The sequence below is a fragment of the Mastigoproctus giganteus genome, chromosome 5, assembly GCF_048544385.1.
Source record: "Mastigoproctus giganteus isolate SK-2022 chromosome 5, ASM4854438v1, whole genome shotgun sequence".
Taxonomy (NCBI): Eukaryota; Metazoa; Arthropoda; class Arachnida; order Uropygi; family Thelyphonidae; genus Mastigoproctus; species Mastigoproctus giganteus.
The window spans coordinates 178,324,739-178,346,495 of record NC_143579.1 but is presented as its reverse complement, the minus strand read 5'-3'; the positions used below and the strand labels follow the sequence as shown (position 1 = coordinate 178,346,495).

The window sequence follows — 21,757 nt, the reverse complement described above, 5'->3', positions numbered from 1 at the left end:
TAAAATTTTGTAGATCGAGGCTACTGCTTTTGGCCTTGTATTTTTCTGAATGGTGATATGATGCTGTTCCATTCTTTATGGTTTTGTGTTTTGGTTGAAATGGCAATACTGGACAAGAAGACCTTGTCTACTACGGCGTCTCACCGAAGCAGCTGTACGGGAAAGCATAAAACGCGTAAAATGAGTTTAAATCTTTCGGCTGTACGAGAGCGAGCGAGGACCCATAGAAAGCGCATTTTGTGATATTCAGAGGTCGTCTAAACTTCTGTACTGTATAGTATCCTATTCAGAGAAGTGCTGTGGTATCCTTAACTGTTATCCTTTGATCTTTCTCATTGAGAATCTTGTAAATGATATGGATAGTGTTACTGCTTTCTTCCACCGTGTAGAGAATACGAGTTCATTCCGGTCTCTAGCAGAAGCTGACAGCATTTCATTCGCGATGGGAGAAAAAATTGTGTGCTTTATTCACACCGTGGCAGAGTTAGTCGGTTTTTCAGGTGAGGATTGCATGCATCCTCAAAATAGGCATATCGATCATGTCGATATTGTTTCGAAGGTCTTAATTGCTTCTGCGATGACATCGACTTCTTGCTGGTTGCTAAATGTCATTGGGGCTATCGGCATGGCAGTTTCCTTCTTTAAAGCATTTAACCCGCATTCCTACAAATGTATTGCTAGAATCGAAGCAGGTGCCTTACTCTTGGCATTATTCACCCGTGAATGTCTGCCGCTGAAATACCTTCCTTCACAAGAAAATCAGTAAATGCGCGTTGGCGATAGCAGAACTGCCCTGAGACATACGTTTTCTCACGATACTGCATGTGCAACGCTAGTGTTCGTATTTGTGAGGATAGATGGAGCCAGCAGTCTAGCAACTCTTTTGCCAATGCCTTTGGTAGCATGCATGAAATCGTAAGATAAATAATTTTCGTTTATTCTCGAAATGGTGAGGCCACGAGAATTTACAGCTTCATCGTAACTGGATGCGCATTGAATTAAGGGCAGCCATTTTTTTTTTTTTTTTTTTTTTTGGCGCCGCAGTTCTCAATAGTCCGTATACGTTTTTCGCGGCAGCGTACAGACTCGAATCAGCAACTGCCCTACTTGCGATATTGCACACTAACTACAGGCTCGCAGCCGTAAATTTCGTAGCTACAAAGCAGTGTTCATTTGAAGACAACGTAGATTCGGATCGTGTGGGTTTTGAGCTGAACGACCAGGTGGAGAACTTGAGCGTTGCAATATTTCTAAGCACTCCGGATTACAATAGTATTTATGTATTCGCATAAAAGCGTCTAGAAATTGATATTATAATAAAATAGCATTTTAGCATTAAATGGATATTTTGTAATAAAAGTACCAAAGATTTCGAAAACAACCAAGTGATAAAATTAATTTCAGCAATGCCTACCTTCGTCCAGAACTCCCTCCAGATCCCCGGCATCTTCGCATTCAACGACAAATAAGTTTTCTGCATAGAATCCCTTATCCTTAGACCACCGAACAGCGAGACTTTTGGTTGAAGGATTAAGTAAGTCGAGAACCTGCAAGAGAAACAGTATACAGCATAAGAGTAATTGCTTGTTTCTCTGATTCCATATTCAGGATTTTGGAAGTTAAATTGTTATAACATGGTTTATAGGTATCGTCATATATCGAATTCCCTTGATCGACTCGGCGTGAATATCTTTTCCACAGGTCTTGAATAACATGTATTCTACGTCAGGTTACTCGTGACACTTCAAACAGGTGACGACTATTTAATCTTGATTGCGCAGTAGCTTTCCTGGGATTCCTTAATATATGCGGAGATAAAAAGAAAAGCACCTGCAATAGAACTCCTAAGTAATGGCTCTGCACAAAACACGTAGTTTAAATCACCTGCTAGCATGATTTATAGCTTTCTGGGAGACTAGCCAGGTGTTTTCGCTAGTGACATTCAGAAACTGAATATTACTTTCAATAATGATGAATATCTCAAATGGTTAGTAGCCATGGCATAAACCTTGAAAGTTAGCAAAAATATAACAGTTTGTGATTGGTTTTTTTTTTTTTTTTTTGTTAGTTGTTGGCGCATCGTCTTCTGTGGCCATAATGCACCTCCCAAAGTGTTTGAATTTTACTCTGACCCAAGCCCGAGGCGATGGTTTTGTAAAACATAACAAGGAGAACCCCCCATCCTTGTGTGCATCTTAGACACAAAATACATAATAGTTGCAAGGAAAGTGGTGTAATAGAAAAATATGTGAATACTAGTGTAGTAGTAAGCCATTAAACGTAGTACTTAAAATTTAAGAATAAATTAAACAAAGATGAAATCAATGTTCAATGTTCAATGCTAAAAAAGCAAGTAAAAAATGTGCGTAATTAAAATATTGTGTGGATCCCTCACGCGGACTCGGCTAGTATATTGATTTGATTCGGGTACATGTACTAGTTATCTCTACAAGAAATGTAAAACTGCAAAAGACTGCTTTTCGCAGTGACTTATCCTCGTAGTTAGCACAGTAGATCATCGCCCTTCTAGCTCGTGGGGGAAAAGATAAGGTGCAGATTCCGTCTCGACGGGACGAATCTTTATAGGCTTTTTTCATAACGTGGCCGAGCTGTTGGGTGATGTTTACATGGTTCTCCCAGAAACTCGGATTTTTCGTCCTGCAGACAGACAAACCCACTAAAGGATACACGCAGGTACACATAGAATATGCTGAAACTTTATAGCCTTAGTTTTTTCGGTGCTTCACTCACGCTAAAAACTAAGGTTTTTGCAAGATCTTTCAGATATTTCCTCTTTTTTTTTTTATTAATTAAAACCCCAAACACGAGAGGTATTAGAACCTATAGTATTTAGTAACGTGCTTGGGTTGGAGGTTGAGAAGACGAAAAAAGATATTTGTTGACATTAGACTTGAACTTCTGTACAGTACACTGTAATTTTCAGGAAATACGTATGAAGGAAGGTTGTTTCAGAAAACGGCAGTTGAATGAATAAACGAGGAAGATGAAAAGTTGGTTCTGTGAGTTTGAAGTTGGACAGTAAATGGATGGTGGCGGCACGTGTTCGGACTGTTTTGAAAGAGAGAGCGGGAATTATAGAAGCCAATTCAGAAGAACAGTGCCCATGGAAGTATCTGTAGAAAAGGCATGCAGCAGAAACAGTACGTCTATGAGTCAGAGAGTGGAGAGACTCTGTTAGAGATGAGCCATTAATTAACTTAACTGCTCTCTTCTGAATGAAATCTAGAAGCCTGAGAGAGGTTTTGGGGGCCGCCCGCCCCAGTTTTGTGGGAACAATATTCCATGGTAAGGTGGATTCAAGTTCAGTTTAAGTTATTTCGGTAATAATCAAGGAATAATTAATTAAGCATTCCTTCACGTGGAAAGGTTTAAGAATAGCTTCTTAGACAGCTTGACTTATAAATCAATTCATTCAAATTATTAGAAACTGAATCAAGATAATTAATAGGACCCAATGAATTACTGCTTGAATTTGAGGCGTGGGCTCAGCTACAGCTGAAAGGTATCGTATGTAAGTTTAAGCTATTACTAAAGCAATAGCTTAAAATCACATGAGATTACCTTTCGGCTATTTCCTTGTCAGTGATGGTGGTAGCCGACAGTATAGCATCCCATATACCACTTTGTAATGTGTCCCGCAGATTTTCATTGAGGCTTCAGATCCAGAGACTGTGGAATTTGATTGAATTCATCATGATGTTCCCCGAACTACTCAGAAACAGTTCTGGCTGTAGCGATGGTGGCATTATTATGTTGAAAGTGGCCATCTATTTCAAGATTAAAATTAAGCATTTGCAGGTATTTCATTAAAATTCAGTGATAAATTTCTTGAATATTGGCAGTCTTTGATCGTTCTTTCCTCTGGCCATGCCACGAGAAAAGCATTCCTCACAATTATTGTACCTCCTAAAGCTTGTACAGAGGGGCGATACATGATGGATCCATCGAATCGTGCTGGTGCCTCCATACTCTAGCCCTGTAGTCTTTACAAAACAATGTAAATCGAGATTCATTCATGCCAAAAATAAGTAAAGGTCAGTCTTTACTTATTTTTGGCTGAAACGAAACAAGTGGTTACTGATAGGGTTATTGATGCCAAACCAGCAATAATCCTATCCCAGTATAGGAGAAATCTGGTTTTTCCTGAACCTTATTTTATGATGATTCCATGGAGAGGAAACCATATTTATATCAACTTGACAACGATCCGTGTCACAAAGCATGATCAGTACAATAGTAGTTTGAGGAGAATAATGTTGACTCGCCACTTGCATCCCAGAGAACAAATATGAATGCAACTGAATACCTTTGGGATGATTTGAAGCTACAGTTGCCAAAATAAGACATTCTAATTCAAGCAGAGAGATAATTGCAGCCTTACGAGAGCAGTGGAACAAGCTTCCATTCTCCACACACAGAAAACTTGTAGCAGGTGCTTTTCACAGGCAGATTGATATTATTAAAGCCTATTTGGTCATAGTCAATTTTTTTTTTAACCATATGAGATAATTTTTGGTATAGTCACTTGCCAGTTAATAGAATCGAGCAAACGTGTACCTTGGACTTAATTGCAAAGAACATGTATATATTTAAACCTTCTGACATGTGATCGACATACAAAAGTTACGAAAAGATAGAATTCCTTCTCTGATTATCATCAGAGAAGGAATTCGAAACTTTTTTTTTTTCAACGGTGTGACCTTAAAATATAATGCGTGTAGTTTCTTACTATTAGAAAAATTTCAAAGTTTTCTGCGTAGGAATAATTTAATTTTAATTCGAAATTTTAAAGGTACTGGATTATAATATAGAACGACTAGAACACTAACCGAAATAGACACCACTGTCTCTTATGTACCATAACATTTATTCTTTAGATAGATATTCTTATATTATTAAGAACACACATCAGATTTAAAAAGAAGTGAAATTACTTGTTCTTTGTAAACCTCTAGGTAGGATGCTTGTACTATATATTCTTGGTTTGATCTTTGCTGAATCTGGTTGAAGAGATAGGCAAATGCTAAATGTATAATACCTGGAGCTTGCTTGTCTCCGGGAGCAGAACAGTCATCTCCCTGCGGAAAAAAACAAATTTTCAGAATTTTTTTTTTGCAATAATTTGATCATTGAATGATATGCAGATACTATTTATTTATAGAAACGAATCGTTATTATTGTCCTAAAGTTAAGTAAAAAATCGATTTTCATTCACAACTCTATAATAAGCAGGAATAAATTTTGTGCAGATTGATATTGCGAATTCATATAACCAATATAGAATGAAAGTGATTTCCAGGAACGGAGACAATCGTAACCTATATGATTGTGGAACAGCTATTTCCGTCCTGGCAGTGGCTTGTGGCTACAACCAGTGATTTGTCATATCGTACTGAAAAAAATTTACATTCATTTCTCCCATTCGAGATGAAAGTGATATTATTGTATTTATTTATTTATTTTTTTTTTTTACAAGTTTCACTAATTATCGATCTTGAGAGAGGAATGCACGGTTTATTAAAAGAAGGATTTGAAGTGAAGTACTTTTAACTTATATGAGATATAAATATCTGTTTCCAGTTGGAAATTATATACGGATTAAAATCAGATGTTTCGTGGTATGTTCTTAGAACTCCAGTGATTGCTGTCGTTTTCTACTCCGTTACAAGGACAGTAATCACTGATGAGGTTTAGGGACATGCCACAAATCTTCTGATTTCTATTTGTAATTTCCAACCGGAAATAAGAAAATATTTAGATCTCATGTAGGTTAAAAATACTTCATCCTCTTTATATCTCCATTATCTACGTGCCACACCGCTCAAACAGTATTAAAATGCATTGTTTTTCATCCGAGAAACTAGTTTTTCAACTGGAAAAAGACAACCGGAATTTAGAAAATCAAACAGTATATTTTGTTTTTAAATATGCGATTTCTCACGAGATTAGCACACTGTGCTTATTCTAAATAACCAACCAATTATAAATAGGATTGTTTGCATGGAGTGTTATATCACAAACCGTTCGTCGAGATTCAATTACATAAACTGCACTGGTCAAAACACTTAGGGATCACAGCATGTGAAAATGATATTTGTATAAATATGATAACAACATATGTGTCTCATAATGTAGTTGAAATTAAGTTCTGATTAGTGTATGCCGAAAACGTTCCAAGCAACTTCAGAGCGAACAGTAATTGCGGATTTATTGGAACATAACAACAGACTCAAAGTAGGCTCCTATCAGCTTATAGGAACAGTTTGTTACCATTGTGGAAAGCATGTAGCACGGACAACGACTTTAGTGTGGTTATTTCTTTATTAACAAAACAACAAGCGGCCCCTAGCCAGAAACTGGCAAATCCACTATATACATACACCAATGAGCCAAAATATTATGACCAGCGAGTCGTTATGCAAATCGAAGCAACTGCAGGTGAACTACGGTGCGAGCGCAGGTCGGGATAGGGTATATAAAACACCTGATACTGAGCTCCATTAATCAGTGTTACTCTTGTTCTTCAGATGGGAAAGGCAGAGGACTTAAGCGAGTTTGACAAAGGCCAAATTGTAATGGCCAGACGACTGGGTCAGAGCATATCCGAAACGGCACGGCTGGTGGGATGCTCACAGTCAGCCGTGGTTAGTACCTACCGAAAGTGGTCCGAAGAGGGGAAACCCACAAACCGCCAGCGAAATGTTGGACCACGGCTCATCGATGCTCGAGGTGAGCGAAGGCTCTCCCGGATGGTACGTGGCAACAGAAGGGTGACTGTGACGAAAGTAGCCGGTAATTGAAATGCTGGTGACGGGAGTAATGTGTCACAACGCACAGTACATCGAACCCTGCTGAAAATGGGGCTGCGTAGCCGCAGGCCGCTCCGAGTGCCCATGCTAACCACGATCCACTGGCGACAGCGCCTACAATGGGCACGCGAGCATCGAAGCTGCACCTCGAGTGATTGTAAGAAGGTCGTCTGATCCGATGAATCACGTTTCCTGTTGCACCACGTGGACGGCCGGTTACGTGTGCGTTATTTACCTAGGGAAGTGATGGTGTCTGGCACCGTGGAACGAAAACAAGCAGGTGGTGACGGTGTCATGCTTGGGCGATGTTCTGCTGGGATCCCTGGGTCCATTGGCATAGCTAAGTTTTTTGGGCCCTTAGGCAAGAAATCATTTTGGGCCTCTTATTTTTATTAAAAGAAATTTTAATTAGGTTTAATATAAAAAAAATGTTGAATCATTTTAATAACATAAATATGTATTTTATATACGATTTCTTTATAATTTTACAAACATCAAAAACATGAAAATTAATATTACAATATGATACTACTTATTAAATACAATTTGATAAACATAAAAAATTATACTACAACTAATAAATTTACGAAAAAATTTAAAATTTTACTTTTAGCGCTTTTACATTTACGAAATCATTAATAAAATCCATTTTATTGGCATATTTATGCTCAATAGCCAGAATTGCACAGTCTACTTTGACCAATAGCATTTCTTTTATAATCTTTTATTATTCGTAATTTACTAAATGAACCTTTTTCGGCAGAGGCAGCTGGCAGGTTAAAAAATAACATAAATAAAGTAAAAATTTCTGAAAAGTCAAATAAAAAATAGTCTGATAGACACGTCTGCTGATAAATTTTGTTAAACAAGTGTGATTAAATTACAATATTGAATCGGCAGTTGGGGAGAGAGTACAGATGAGTACTTTTTTTATGAGATTTTCACACTCACTATATCAGCATTTGGCATATTATTTTTTTCGGTTCTAGTATTGCAAAATAATTTTATACTAACTTCATACGTTTGAAACGATTTTTAATTTGTATTATAATTTTGTTCAAACAGTAAAAAACATTGATTTAAAAAAAAAACTGATCTCTTTTGTCAAACAAAAAATCTGAAGCTAATTCATCTTACTGTCTTTTAGTTCTACGTTGTCGTTTGTCTTCAAATTTGGGATCAACCCCGAACTCCTTGGCAATTTGCTCAGATTCGTATTGAATTTGTTCGTATGAAGGTCGAATGTTTTTTAAATTTTTACTGACTCGATCCAATTCAGAAGTACATTCATCAAGGTCCTCCTAGAGTTTTTGAAGCATAATTAATTTCTCACATCACGTTCTTCAAAAATATACAAATGAAAATAAAATCAAATGCCATCATTTGCTTCATTATTCTAGTCTCGGTCTCCTTTTTTTAGTTGATTTAAGATTCATTTCTGTCAAAGCTTTTATAATATCCACAAAACGAACTTTCACAGCTGTTATAGACTGTAATCCACCAGACCAGCGAGTAGGGTTCAGTTTTTTTAATGTAACTTCAGATTCTCCAGTAAATTTAGAAAGAAGATCCCATCCCATCTTTTTGTACCATTTCCAAAAAAATTATACAAAATTTGAAGAATGTCGAAAAATGATGAAACGTTATTACAACAATTTACGCTATCATTAATAACTAAATTTAAATTGTGACTGTAATCTACCAGACCAGCGAGTAGGGTTCGATTTTTTTAATGTAACTTCAGATTCCGCAGTAAATTTAGAAAGAAGATCCCATCTTTTTGTACCATTTCCAAAAAAATTATACAAAATTTGAAGAATGTCGAAAAATGATGAAACGTTATTACACAATTTATGCTATCATTAATAACTAAATTTAAATTGTGACTTGCAGAATGAATGTACTCTGCATTTGGTTGGATCCTTTTAATATGTGACTGCACACCATTATAAACCCCACTCATGGCATTAGCCCCATCATATCCCTGACCATTTTTCAATGGGAATATTTAGTTTGTGTAATATTTTCATTATATTATCCGTCATCATTTTTGCCGAATGATCATTCATGTCAGAGAATCCTAAAAACGTTTCACTAATTTCAAAATCTTTGGATTTTTCATTTTCTTCGCGAATTATGTGAACATGTCGTACAATAACAGTTAATTGATCTTTTTTGTGAGATCTTGAGTAGTATCCCAAATTAGTGAATAGAATGGAGCTGAATTAATTTTGAGTGTAACACTTTTCTTTTGTTAATTTGATACCTAAACATTCTATTAACTCATTTTGGATAAAGTGTAAAGTGTGTTTGGTGTCAAGCGGCACCAGGGGTTTCCCCCATCCCCGCGTTTCTTGCGTTGTGATGAGTATGCCAATTTACTGAAAATGCGAGAGATTTAAAAGTGTATGGATATTGTACATGTGTAGTGTCGTGTACCGTTGTTCATCTGGTCAGTTAGCCGCTGGATCCCTACTGAGGCCCAACGTTGCCCCACTTTCGCCCCGTGGAGGCAGACCAGGAAACACCAGTAGACTAAGATTTACTCTGGCAGGTCCTGCCACTTAATTTCCTGAGATTTCAGTGGCTAGGACCTTAAAAAAAAAAAAAAAGATATATACAGGGTGTCTCAAAAATATTGGTACAAACGTTTAGGGGAGGTAGGTAACATCTAAAGGAATGTGAATCGCATAGGAACCCATAACCGGAAACGTCACCGTAAGTCGGTACACGGCGCTGTTCATCAGTTCGCGAGAGGGAAAATTTCTAGTTTACTCATTCAAGCAGTAGTCGCCGCACGAAGAGCATGCATCGATATACGAACTGTGAGCTGGCAGACATGCACCTAGTGTATGGATTAGCAGAGGGCAATGGACGAGCCGCTCAACGAATTAATGGAGAACGCTTCCCAGACAGACATGTACCGGACCACCCCTTGTTTGCGCGTGTGCATCAAAATTTGTGCGATTATGGGTCATTTAGAGGTAACAGGAGTAGTGCGGGCAGACCACGTTCAACGTGAACTTCCGCCTTGGAAGAAAGTGTGTTGAATGCCGTCCAGAATAATCCTACTACCAGCACACGTGCCGTTGCCTCTGCCTTAGGAGTGTCTCGTTGCAGTGTACAGCGTGTCTGGCACGACGATTCCTTACACCCCTTTCATCTCCAAAGGGTTCAGTTACTGCTCCCCCAAGATCATCCTGCACGTGCGGCTTTTGCGCAGTGTTTCTCCAAGAAAGTGTTCAAGACTTGAATTTTCCAGCCTATGTTTTGTTCACGGATGAGGCTTATTTCACTCGGGAAGGCTTATTCAATCAGCACAATGCTCATGTGTGGCTCACGACAACCTACACGGTGTGCGCCCCCATGCGGCACAACATCGCTTCGCAATAAATGTGTGGGCAGGTATCGTCGGTGACTGCTTAGTCAGCCCATACCTGTTACCATCCCGCATGAACTCCGCTAAAAATCGGATCTTTCTTGAACAAGTTCTACCAGGATTACTTGACGATGTTCTAGCAAATGTGAGACGCAACATTTGGTTTCAACATGACGGGGCGCCTGTCCATTATGGAAGGTGTGTTCGTGACCATTTGAACAGGAGTTTTGGGCATCGATGGATTGGTCGTGGTGGACCCGTTGTCTGGCCTCACGCTCACCTGATTTATCGAGCCTTGATTTCTTTCTGGCGGGACCCCTCAGATCTATTGTGTATGAATCGCCTGTGGAGACGGAAATGGATCTCGTGGCGAGACTCGTCTGCGCTGCTGCTACTGTCAAAGAAACTCCAGGTGTGCTCGACCGTGTCCGCCAATCCATGCTGCGTCGGTGTCACGCATGCATCGCGTCTCATGGTGGAACCTTCGAGCATCTGTTGTAACATCATGAAATGCATCCATGTCGTACTCCATTGTTAATATTATGTCAAATAAATGTTTGCCACTAATTACTGTCTTTTGTCATTTCTGCTTCTTGTGCCCCTGCTAGTACTTTCCCGTGACGTTTCCGGTTATGGGTTCCTATGAGATTCGCGTTCCTTTAGATGTTACCTACCTCCCCTAAATGTTTGCACCAATATTTTTGAGACACCCTGTATAATGATATACATAGAATCATGTTAATTACAATGTCATAAGTGAAACGAACATGTAACATGTCCACACAGCAAATCACATCACGCAGCTAATCAAAAGTATAAATTATAAATTGTGGCACCAGGAACCACAAGACAGCAGCCTTTTTCTGTCCTAGGAAGAACGAAAAACCGCACCCACTGGAGTTAGTGCTATACCAGTGGGTGCTAGCTAATCCCGTACCCACAGCTGCCCAAACTGGGGTACCAACTAAAAAAAAAAAAAAAGTAGATGGCAGGTGATATCAGTTTTTAGAGTTATCAATAGTCATTGCAGGTGTTGGGTTGGTTCCTTGTTGTTGAGATGATGATAGACTCGAGAAGAGTTGCTTTCTTTTGGTGAAAACAGCAGAGCAGAATTTTTGTAAAGCTGAGAACGATTGGGAATTTTCAGTCAGTGCCACTTCATTTCCTTCAGAAAAGTTGCTGACAGCAGTTTGCAGTGTAGATCTGTCGTCGTGGTACAGGTTGCAGCGATACAGAATGTGCGTCCAGGTTACCTCAGCACACATAAGCATAGATTGGTGTCAGACAAGCCAAATTGAAATAATTTGGAGTTGATGGAGCCGTGCCCAGTAAGTATATATGATGTTGTTAAGCTGTGAGAAAACCATTGGCGGACGTTTTTGTTGAGGGGGAAGGTAACTGCAGGAACAAACGAGCGGGTGACTGGGCAGTAGTACTGGAATCCTATTGTAATTGCCACACATTGATAAGTTCATTCCAAATTCTCCGTTTCTCGTCTTTGATGTTAGCAGTTAGGTTGCATGAGATGCTGAGAATCTCGCCAGGAACTCTGTGCTTTAGACGATAGCATAATCCTTTGAAGATGACATGCAGGTCTAGTGGTAAGACTCCAGCAACAAGGACCTGCAGAGCAGCAGAGCACACTGTCCTGCAGGCCCGGAGCATGCCAAGCAGCATAATCCGTTGAATGGAGATGAGTTTGGAACGGAGTTTAACATTAATGGCTCTATGGAACCAGACTCCCGAATCATATGTTGTTATTGGTACGAATACTGCTGTATAATATAGTAATGGAGTCTTCCTATTTAGTCCCCAGTCCGATCTGGAAATGCGGATAACTGCTGCAGTGAACTTCTTAATCTTCGAGGCGATGTTATTAATATGAGAGGAGAAGGTTAACCTGTCATCTAAAATTACGCCAAGATGTTTTAATTCAGGTACAAAAGGGATTTGCTTATCGTCTACCTTTGTATTAGGAGGTCTTCTGTAATTTGCCCTTAAAACCATCAGTTTTGTTTTTGTGGCAGATATTCGCAGTTTATTTAGTATTAGTATTAGTATTAGTAACGGCCGCTTGGTGCAAGAAAGCCTATGGCTTATGCTGCACCAGCCAAAAAAAAAAAAAAAAAAAAATCCGAACAAAACAATGATAAAAACTAAAAAAAAAAAAAAATAAATAAATAAATAACTAAATAATAATAATTAATAAATAAAAAAAAATAAAATAAAAAATAAATAAAAAGGAAATTAAACCTATCACCCTATGTGCTTCCCTTACCCGAAAGTACTATCCAGATGCCCTTTGAATTTCCCCAAACTGTCGGCCTCTACCACTCATGAAGGCAACTTATTCCAGTAATTTATAACTCGCTGGCTAAAATAGAACTTCCTGCAATCCAATCTAAACATTTCCCCCCGTAACTTGAATTTATGTCCCCTAGTTCTAGCATCATGTATAATCTTGAAAATTTTGTCCTCATTCATTTTACTGATGCCTCTCAGAGCCTTAAACACCTCAATCAAATCTCCTCTAAGGTGTCTAGTTTCCAAACTCTGCAACCCACATATTCGAAGTCTTTCTTCATAAGGCCGCCCTTTTGCCGATCTCACCAGGCGAGTTACCCTTCTTTGCACCCTTTCAAGAAGCTCGATGTCTTTCTTCAGGTGCGGTCTCCATACTTGAACACAGTATTCCAAGTGTGGTCTAACATAAGCCTTATATAATGGGATTATCACGTCCCTATCTCTACTTGCAAAAGTTCGATAGATCATCGATAGGACACCATGGGCCTTCCTTGCAACCTGTTTACAATGCTCAGAGAATTTCATGTCTGACCGTATCGTAACACCCAAGTCCCTTTCCTCCAGTACTGGCTTTAGTTGAACTCCACCAAGTGAATAAGTTTTTTTGGGATTACTGTTTCCCAGGTGTAATACCTTACACTTTGTTGGATTAAAGCACAGCTGCCATTTTTCTGACCATTCCTGAAGTCTATCTAGGTCTCTCTGAAGAAGCCCAGCTTGACAGTGATCATTAACTACTCTCCCAATTTTAACATCATCTGCAAATTTAGACATCACGCCCTCTATCCCTTCATCAATGTCGTTTATGAAAATTAAAAACAACAGTGGTCCTAATACTGATCCTTGGGGAACCCCACTTCTTACATCAACCCAATCTGAGGAATAGCCATTTATCACAACCCTCTGCCTCCTGCCCTGAAGCCATCCTTCTATCCATCTAAGGATTTTCCCAGTGATTCCAACCTGTTCCAGCTTATAAAGCAACCGCTCATGTGGGACTGAGTCAAAAGCTTTGCTGAAATCTAAATAAACAATGTCGAAATTATTCCCTAAATCCAGCTCGTGAGTGACCCTTTCGAAATAGCGAACCAGATTTGTTAAACATGATTTTCCCTTTACGAAACCATGCTGAGTATCCTTGAGAATTTCAATTCGATCCAAATGATCCTGAATTCCACCCTTGATCATTGCCTCCATGATTTTCCCTACTACTGAAGTCAGACTGACAGGTCGATAATTTCCAACTTCACTTTTAGAGCCACCCTTATGTATGGGAGATACATTTGCACTTTTCCAATCCAAGGGAATCTCCCCAGAGTCTAATGATGCTCGCATAATTAGCCTCAATGGTTCAATGCACTCGCTTGCCGCCTCTCTTAAGATTATAGGGTATATTCCATCAACTCCAGGAGCCTTACTGGTCTGTAGGCTCGAAAGTTTTTTCATTAAATAATCTTGCGAAATTTCAATATCATTAATTACATATTTTTTAACTTCGCTCCCACAATTTCCCTTTGCCACAAAAGGCTTTTCATTTGTAAATATCGATGCAAAATAACTGTTGAGTTCATCTGCAACGGCAGCTGGTGTATTTATTACTATCCCCTTTCCCTTACATAAAGGTCCGATCTGGTTTGTCCTGCTCTTCTTGGCATTTATATATGTGAAGAATTCTTTATCCCCCCTCTTTGCTCTGTTTGCTAGTGATTTCTCATAAACTGCCTTTGCCTGTCGAACCTTTTCTGTGGCTCTATTACACATCACCTTGTAGCTGTTATAGGCTTCAGTACTTTTTATTGTTCTGTAACCTTTCCATGCCACCTTTTTCTGCTCAAGTAATGCGGTAACTTCACTAGTCATCCAACTTGGAACCCTCCTCGTGGAGTATTTTTTTAATGGTATATACGCATTCAAGGCATCTGTGATTAATGTTTTAAAAGCGTACCACAGTTCAATTGTATTCATTCTCGGCGCGATATCTACCCAGTTAATAGAGGCCATGTAGTACCTTAAGGCATCGTAATTTCCTTTTCTGAAATTAAAACCCATTCCTTTGCCTTTTACTTCTGCTACCTCTCTCGTCATCATCCACCGTAGAACTCCGTGATCACTTCCTGCTACTGGTTCCTCTACTGTCAGCCCTGTTATGTCATCTGATTCATGTGTGATGATGAGGTCTAGGATATTCTTTTCTCTAGTATTTTCCCTGACATGTTGATACAAATAACAGTCATCTAGTTGATTTAAAAATTTTGTTCCCCATGTCGAGTTTCCTTCCCATTTACTCCAATCAATTAGAGGCAGATTGAAATCACCCATAATAAGGCATTGACGCTTACTTGCCCATTCCATTTGCATGTAGAGGCTTTTGTCATAATCTTCACAATCACCTGGTCTGTAGATTACTCCTACTCGCATTATACCTTTGTTTCCAACTATCTCACACCATACAGACTCTATACTAGCATGTGAAACGTCTGAATCCGGGAAAGCTATCGTCGCACTCAGGCTGCTTCTGATAAGAAGCATTACCCCACCACCCCTTCTGTCTAACCTATCCTTCCTAAATACATTATACAAGCCGTACTGAAACTCATCATCCCCAATTTCCGGGTGGCACCACGTCTCTGTAAGCCCTATTATGTCCGCGTTACTTGTTTTAACCAGCAGTTCGAATTCGCTCATTTTATTGACGACACTTCTAACGTTACTGTATAAACAATTAAGATTTACTGTTCTTGTATATTTAACAACCCTAACACAACCCTTGAAGTTTTTTAGGCTCTCTTCCCTGGCATTAGCTACCCGCCCACGTGAAACGTTTGTGCCCCCAGAACATCTAGATAATACGTCCAGTTGGGGTAACAGATAAGAACTCTTGAGGTATGTGCAAGAGTTACTTTGACCAATATTATCAGATAAACGCGTGTCAGTATTACCCACATCCCCCCTAACTAGCAGTTTCCCTGAACCTTTAAGGTATCCTCAATAATACTGGCAAAAACTTTTGCGCCACCTTTGTTTAAGTGTATCCCGTCTCTACAAAACAAATTCCTTCTACCTACAAGTGTGGGCCATGCTGATAGAAATTTCCCCCCTAAAGCCTTGCAGATTCCTTCAAGTCTTGAGTTAATCCACAAGGCTCTTAACATATAATCCCTCCTATCGTGTCTGGGCAGAATTGCAGACACATAGACATTATGGCCTAGCTCGCGACATTTCCTCAGCATGGTCCTGTATTTTTCCAACAAATCGTCAGATCGTGTACGTTTAATATCGTTTGTCCCCACATGAATTATAATATTTTCTTTACCCCCTTTAAAATCTGACAGTCTGTTGGTGACATCATCAATAGTTGCTCCCGGCAGACATACCCTGGTTCTCCTCCACCTATCTTTATTACAAAAAATATTCCCCGTTTCCCTGAATTTGTACTAGACCACTTGATTAGCTCAGAAAGAGTTATATTGACTGATTGTTTTAGTTGAAGACGCAATCGACCTGGAATCAGAAGAACCAAATCATCGGCGTAGGCGAAGGCAGAGAGATATTGTCAGGTTTTTGCATGAGCCAACTGTCCAAAACTATGTTCCAGAAGAGGGGTCCTAGAACTGATCCCTGGGGACATCCTCTTGAGATGGTCCTTGAGAGAGACTGCTGTTTCGAGATTACTTGTATGAGTCTATTTTGGAAGTAGCTTCTAATAACTTGGAATATTTGCTGAGAGCACCTGCACCTGGCTTTGGTAAGACAATTGAGAACGTTCTCCCACCAGAGGGAATCGAAAGCTCCCTCGAAGTCAATGAATATGGCCAGTTCATATTTAACCCTGGAAGCTGATATGTGGTTAACTAAAGAGACCAAGGCGTCTTCACAGGATTTTCCTTTCTTGAAGCCAACTTGGACTGGAGACATTAAGTTTTGACCCTCAGTTAAATCTGCTACTATGGGTGCTAACAATCTTTCAAATAGTTTGCCAAGGTTGGCCAAAAGAGAGAGGGGTCTGTATGCTTTGGGATCAGATTTATTTTTGTCAGGCTTGTGAATAATTTTGATCAAAGCTACCTTCCAGAGATTAGGAAAATTCCCCTCAGTAAAACAAATGTTGTACGGGCCGACCGGGCTAGCCGGGTGGGCAAAGTGCCTGCTTTGCAACCCAAAAGTTGCGGGTTCGAATCTCGCCTCGGGCTTGGATCAGAGTAGAAAATGCAAAAACTTTGGGAGGTGCAATATGGCCACAGAAGCCGATGCGCCAACAACTAACAAAAAAAAAAAAAAAAAAAAAAAAAATCTGTTGTACATAGAAGTATTTCTGGAAAGATTTCAGCAAATTTGAGAATTACATCATTTTCCACAATCTCTAACCCTGGATATTTGTGGATTTTTATTTTGCTTAGGGCCAACTTTAGCTCGGGAAGAGTGAAGAGATCCGTTTCATATGAGGAGTGGTAGGTTGAGTTGCTATTCCTAATATATATTTGTTCTGGAGTTTCTGTGGTGAGATCGTCTAGGGGAAGCAAGCGATCCAGGATGGCATTAACCGAGTCATTCCAGTTAGTGGTTTCTGTATCGTTGTTCACTGCAGTGTTGTACACTTCATGAGAATGAAACTTGTTTTTGCTAATTTTATATAATAGACCCCAGGGATCAGAATTTCCTGTGGAGTGAACTAAGTATAGCCAGGAGGCAAGTTTTTGTTTTGCAATTGTATTTACATATCCTTTCTGTTGGCCTTTATAAATATTTTTTAGTCTGGTGACTTCTGGTTCAGGCCAGGACCTTCTCCGTTGAAAGTGTCTGCATGGTTTGTGTACTTTTTTGCGCAGAGTGGAAAATTCAGCTGTCGACCATGGAACTGTAGTATGCTTGCTAATTTTCTTCTTAGCGGAGTGTTCTGTATCACGAAGTAAAGCAGCCTGTACATAGAATGAATATTCTGAGGCATTGAACTGGTTCAAAAAGCGGCGAGTGTCAACGGTAAAATTGAAGACATAAATAAAGGCCATTTGATGGTTTGGACAGAAAATCTTTAGTGTGGTTATGGCCTCCCAGCACCCTCTAGACATGTTTCGTACTGCGGTACATCGATAAAATAAAGTTATCGTTATGTAGCTGGGGAATCAGTCCCCACTCTTGCGTAAGTGCACAAACAGCACTTATACTTTCGTGTAACTGCTGTTTTTACATGATTAAGTGTCTCTGGACAGTCTGGACCAGCTGGAGTACATTTTCTTCGGTAGTCCCAAACGCGCTTGTTGGGATTCAGGATGGACACCGGTAGAACGATCCGAACAGACGATGCCTCCATTTTACAACATATTGAAACTATTCGCGTACGGAACCTGCATATGGAAAGATCATAGCGCGCAAGATTTTACCTCAACTGACTCTTCATATATGTGCACTCGTTTGTTTTTGGTTTTTAATTACGCCACACTTGGACCCGACCGGAATCCAACTGCATATTGTACTTGGACTCATATATGAAGAGTGCATGGCGTTTTTTCTTATCAGCCCAATTGCGATGTTCGAGTGCCCACATTCCTCTGGCCCTACGATGTCAGGCACTCGGTGAAATACGCACACCAGGCATAAAGGCAATTTCTGTGCAGACGATTTCGGATGGTTTGGGTTGACACCCATGTCCATGTCACTACTGCGAGTAAGTGGGCTGGCGTTTTAAGCGTCGTTTTGGAGGTGGAGAGAGAGAGAGAGAGAGAGAGAGAGAGAGAGAGAGAGAGAGAGAGAGAGAGAGACCTTGCATCGGTGTTGTTGACGGTCTACGACTGTGACCTGCTTTACCTACTGATGATGCTTTGTGACACACCAAGGCATGCTATAACTTAGCCTTAGCGTTGTAGTAGTCTGAGAGAGAGAGAGAGAGAGAGAGAGAGAGAGAGAGAGAGAGAGAGAGATAATCTGTATTGCCCTTCACTGCCATAAAGCCAGAGGTTTACAGCCTCCTGATACTTCCGGGATAATCGAACAATTATTTACAAAAAAAGGTAATTTGTATATTTAACGAAAACATATTTTAATACAAAGGACAGAACTCCTCACGAGAGTTAGGTCTGATCGAGCTGGCTTAACATCGAGATAAGAGCACCAGCTCAATCAGACAGGAACAGATGCAAGGTACACATCATTCACTGCTGATTAGTCCTGCTAGTCATAATTTTTTTTCCGGTAAGTCCGGTCAACAGCGAATTTGTTCAGGTCGGTGTCAAGTGCCTGGGTTTGCTTGAGCATTTGCTGAGGAAGGAACCTGTCCTAGAAATCGCTTTCAGCATTTCCCTTCTCGATGACTGTCCAAGAGGTAGACTCGGACAAATCTTCCTGAGATATCGGATTTGTTCGAGTAGTGAAGCAACTGATTTTCAGATGCTTCTATACGATAATCGACAGATCAATTCTGTTTATCAGTGACTGTTGTTGCTTGCATCAAAAGAAGAAATGTTGACACTTTTCTGATGATGATGCAGTGATGACGAAGATTGTGGTACTGCAAAAGGAGGTTTAACTGATTCCGAACATGCTGAAGATACTGTCGGATACTGGGGATTTGGATTAGTCATCCAGGATCCATGACCCAAACTATGTCTAGAACCTGGGCCCACTGTTGATAATATCTGTGAAAATGATGGAGGATATAAGCCAGGAACAGCCACAGGAATGGCATGTTTCGACAGATGTGTTATCTTTTACAGATATAGTTCACGAATGAGATGTGTCTGTGAAACGGTCGGGTATACGACCGTATAACGAAATGATGTTACGCCGCCTGAATGCCACCTGAATGTGAATGTTCTCGTGTTCTCCTGTATCTATTGAATAATTTGATAAGTTACATCTGCACTTAACTCCGTGAACGTTTGCTGTCATTGCGAACACAATGGATATCGATACACTGGGCAGTGATCCCATAATTGTTTTGGTCAATGTATTTGGTTTACAAGTCACTACTGAGACTGTTATTTAGATCGTGCAGTGGACTGATTATCATAATTAATTTAAACCAATTAATCAGATTATGTCTAACCTGTAAACCTGTTAGTGTGAAGGTTTTTCCTGCTCCTGTCTGTCCGTAAGCAAACACTGTACAGGCAAACCTGGGGGAGAAAAATAGATCTATTAAATTGCATAAATATTTGTTGAAGTAGTTGCATGCGTTCATCATATTATCATAACGATCATCGGCTAAACACACAGTATATCTTTTTTATCTCCAACATGGATCATTTATTTTATAATTGCGAATATGTGGAGACTTATTTGAATATCGCCATATTAGAGGAGTTCGTTTTATAGGAGAGAGGGGAGGTATAGATTAACGATCATTATAATAAATTTAATAAATGCAAATCTACAGTCACACGATGGTTACAGTATATTACCATACAGTAAGTGGGCTAATTATACACTTAGTGAATATTATTGCTATTTTCACACTTTCCACTTTCTTTTGTAAACTGCTGTCTCTCCCCATACCTATACAGGGTTAGCCCAATAAAGTTCAACCTAGTTTGTAAACAATAAATTTTTATAGAAAGTTTGTTGTATACAATAACACCCATAACATGCCAGGGGTTTAACAAACCAAAACCATTTAATTAATCTAATGTCAGAAACAAGAGCTTCTAGCTGCATGGGGAATGTGCGGACACACGCTTTATAACCTCTACATATATAGCAAAGGCGCAATTTGAAATAACCGAACAGAACATTGACTTCTTACATTAAAATTACACAATGAGAAATCACATTACTTAGATGACGACGAGATATACAAAACTCCATTTAAGTGTGTTACTTATTCCATATAACAAACAGATAAGTTGTGATCAGAAGACACTTTACCATAATATTTCTATATTCAATTTTCTGAGGATTTCTCGGTGATAATTCTTGTCATTTGAAAACCTTAGGAAATCTGCAGCTGCATATAAGATGATCTCAGCTGCATATAACATTTGAGAAAACATCATTGCTTGAACATATTTTCGGGGTGCAGCTATATCTCTGACGTTCTGCTTCGTTATCCATCTTGACTTACAGATTTTGATTTGCATATTTGGAACCTTAACTTTGAATCAAACAGCACCGCTAAATCAGTATGTTTTCCAGAAAGAGGGATGGAAATACTTTGAAGCATTTGTTGAATACGCGTAGGTGAATTTTTCAGGGAAAAGATCATTTAGATGGATTTAGTGGGATATCTCCTGGGGCTAAACTGTCTGATGTATTGTGCTATTTAGTGGAGGGTTATATTGATTTGGTTTTGTGACAGACACAGTGGCGCGTTATACCTTCAAGGGGCACAAGGCAAAATGGAATTTGGGGGCCCCTCTAAAGAAAAAACTAATAAAGAACATTTTCAATTTCATTTTATTTTGACAACAAAAATTATATGACATAAGAACTAAATATAAAATTACATCAAAATCGGTGAAACAATTTTTGGAAAAAACTAATTTTCCAATTAATCTTCAAGTAAGTAAAATTCATTGACCTTGGCAGGTAGAAAGTTCAACTTCCGATAAAAATTACTTAAAAATATTAGTAAAAACAGCAGTGAGTTTTTGAAACATTAATTTTGAGGCCCTCCTCTGATTGGGGCCCTAGGCAGATGTCTTTTTTTCCCTATAGGATAACGCGCCACTGGACAGACAGAGCATTGTCTCTAATGAGCTGTTTTGGAGTAAGGATTTTCAGATCATCGGCATAAGCTAGTATGTCATTCCTGTTCCTAGTGAATGGGTGTTAGAGCTCGGTGAAGTTCTATTTTCCAAGAGAGCCTTCAAGAATTGAAGTACATCTCCTTTGATGCAATAGAATTGACTACATACATCCAAGAGTGCACTAACATTAATGGTGTCAAACGCTGTTTGGAGATCGACATACATTATGGCTAATTCAGTGTTGGTTACAAAAAGAATATCCAGTGTTGTGGCAAGGAGACTGGTCATAGTGAATCTGTTCCGCATAGAGTAGTGGATTTCCGGCGGCGATTTTGTGAGATCCATCTAAATGATCTTTTCAATATTGGTGGAATGGCATTCTCCTTCGCTTTAAGTAGGCATGAGGCTCTTGCGATGGGTTGGCAGTTCTTCGAGTCTGTTGGGGTGGGATTTTTGACAATGGGTTGAAAAGATAGCTCTTTCACTCAGGTGAAAGGAATTGTTGACTCAAAACAGAGTTGTAAATGAAGTAGAGGATCCAGTATATAGGGGCTGAGATATTTTGT

The 21,757-nt window shown here is 39.4% G+C and overlaps 1 protein-coding gene across 1 annotated transcript in view; it reads right to left on the bottom strand.

The window, feature by feature from the left end:
* Positions 1-21,757, bottom strand: part of LOC150085872 (kinesin-like protein KIF12) — a 168,551-nt gene that overhangs the window by 75,263 nt on the left and 71,531 nt on the right. The window contains exons 6-8 of the mRNA XM_090373549.1: positions 19,553-19,622; positions 4,956-5,099; positions 1,415-1,547 (exon numbers count right to left, since the gene is read on the bottom strand). Coding sequence (XP_090229675.1) covers positions 1,415-1,547; positions 4,956-5,099; positions 19,553-19,622 — 347 coding nt within the window. The remainder of the gene's footprint in view (positions 1-1,414; positions 1,548-4,955; positions 5,100-19,552; positions 19,623-21,757) is intronic.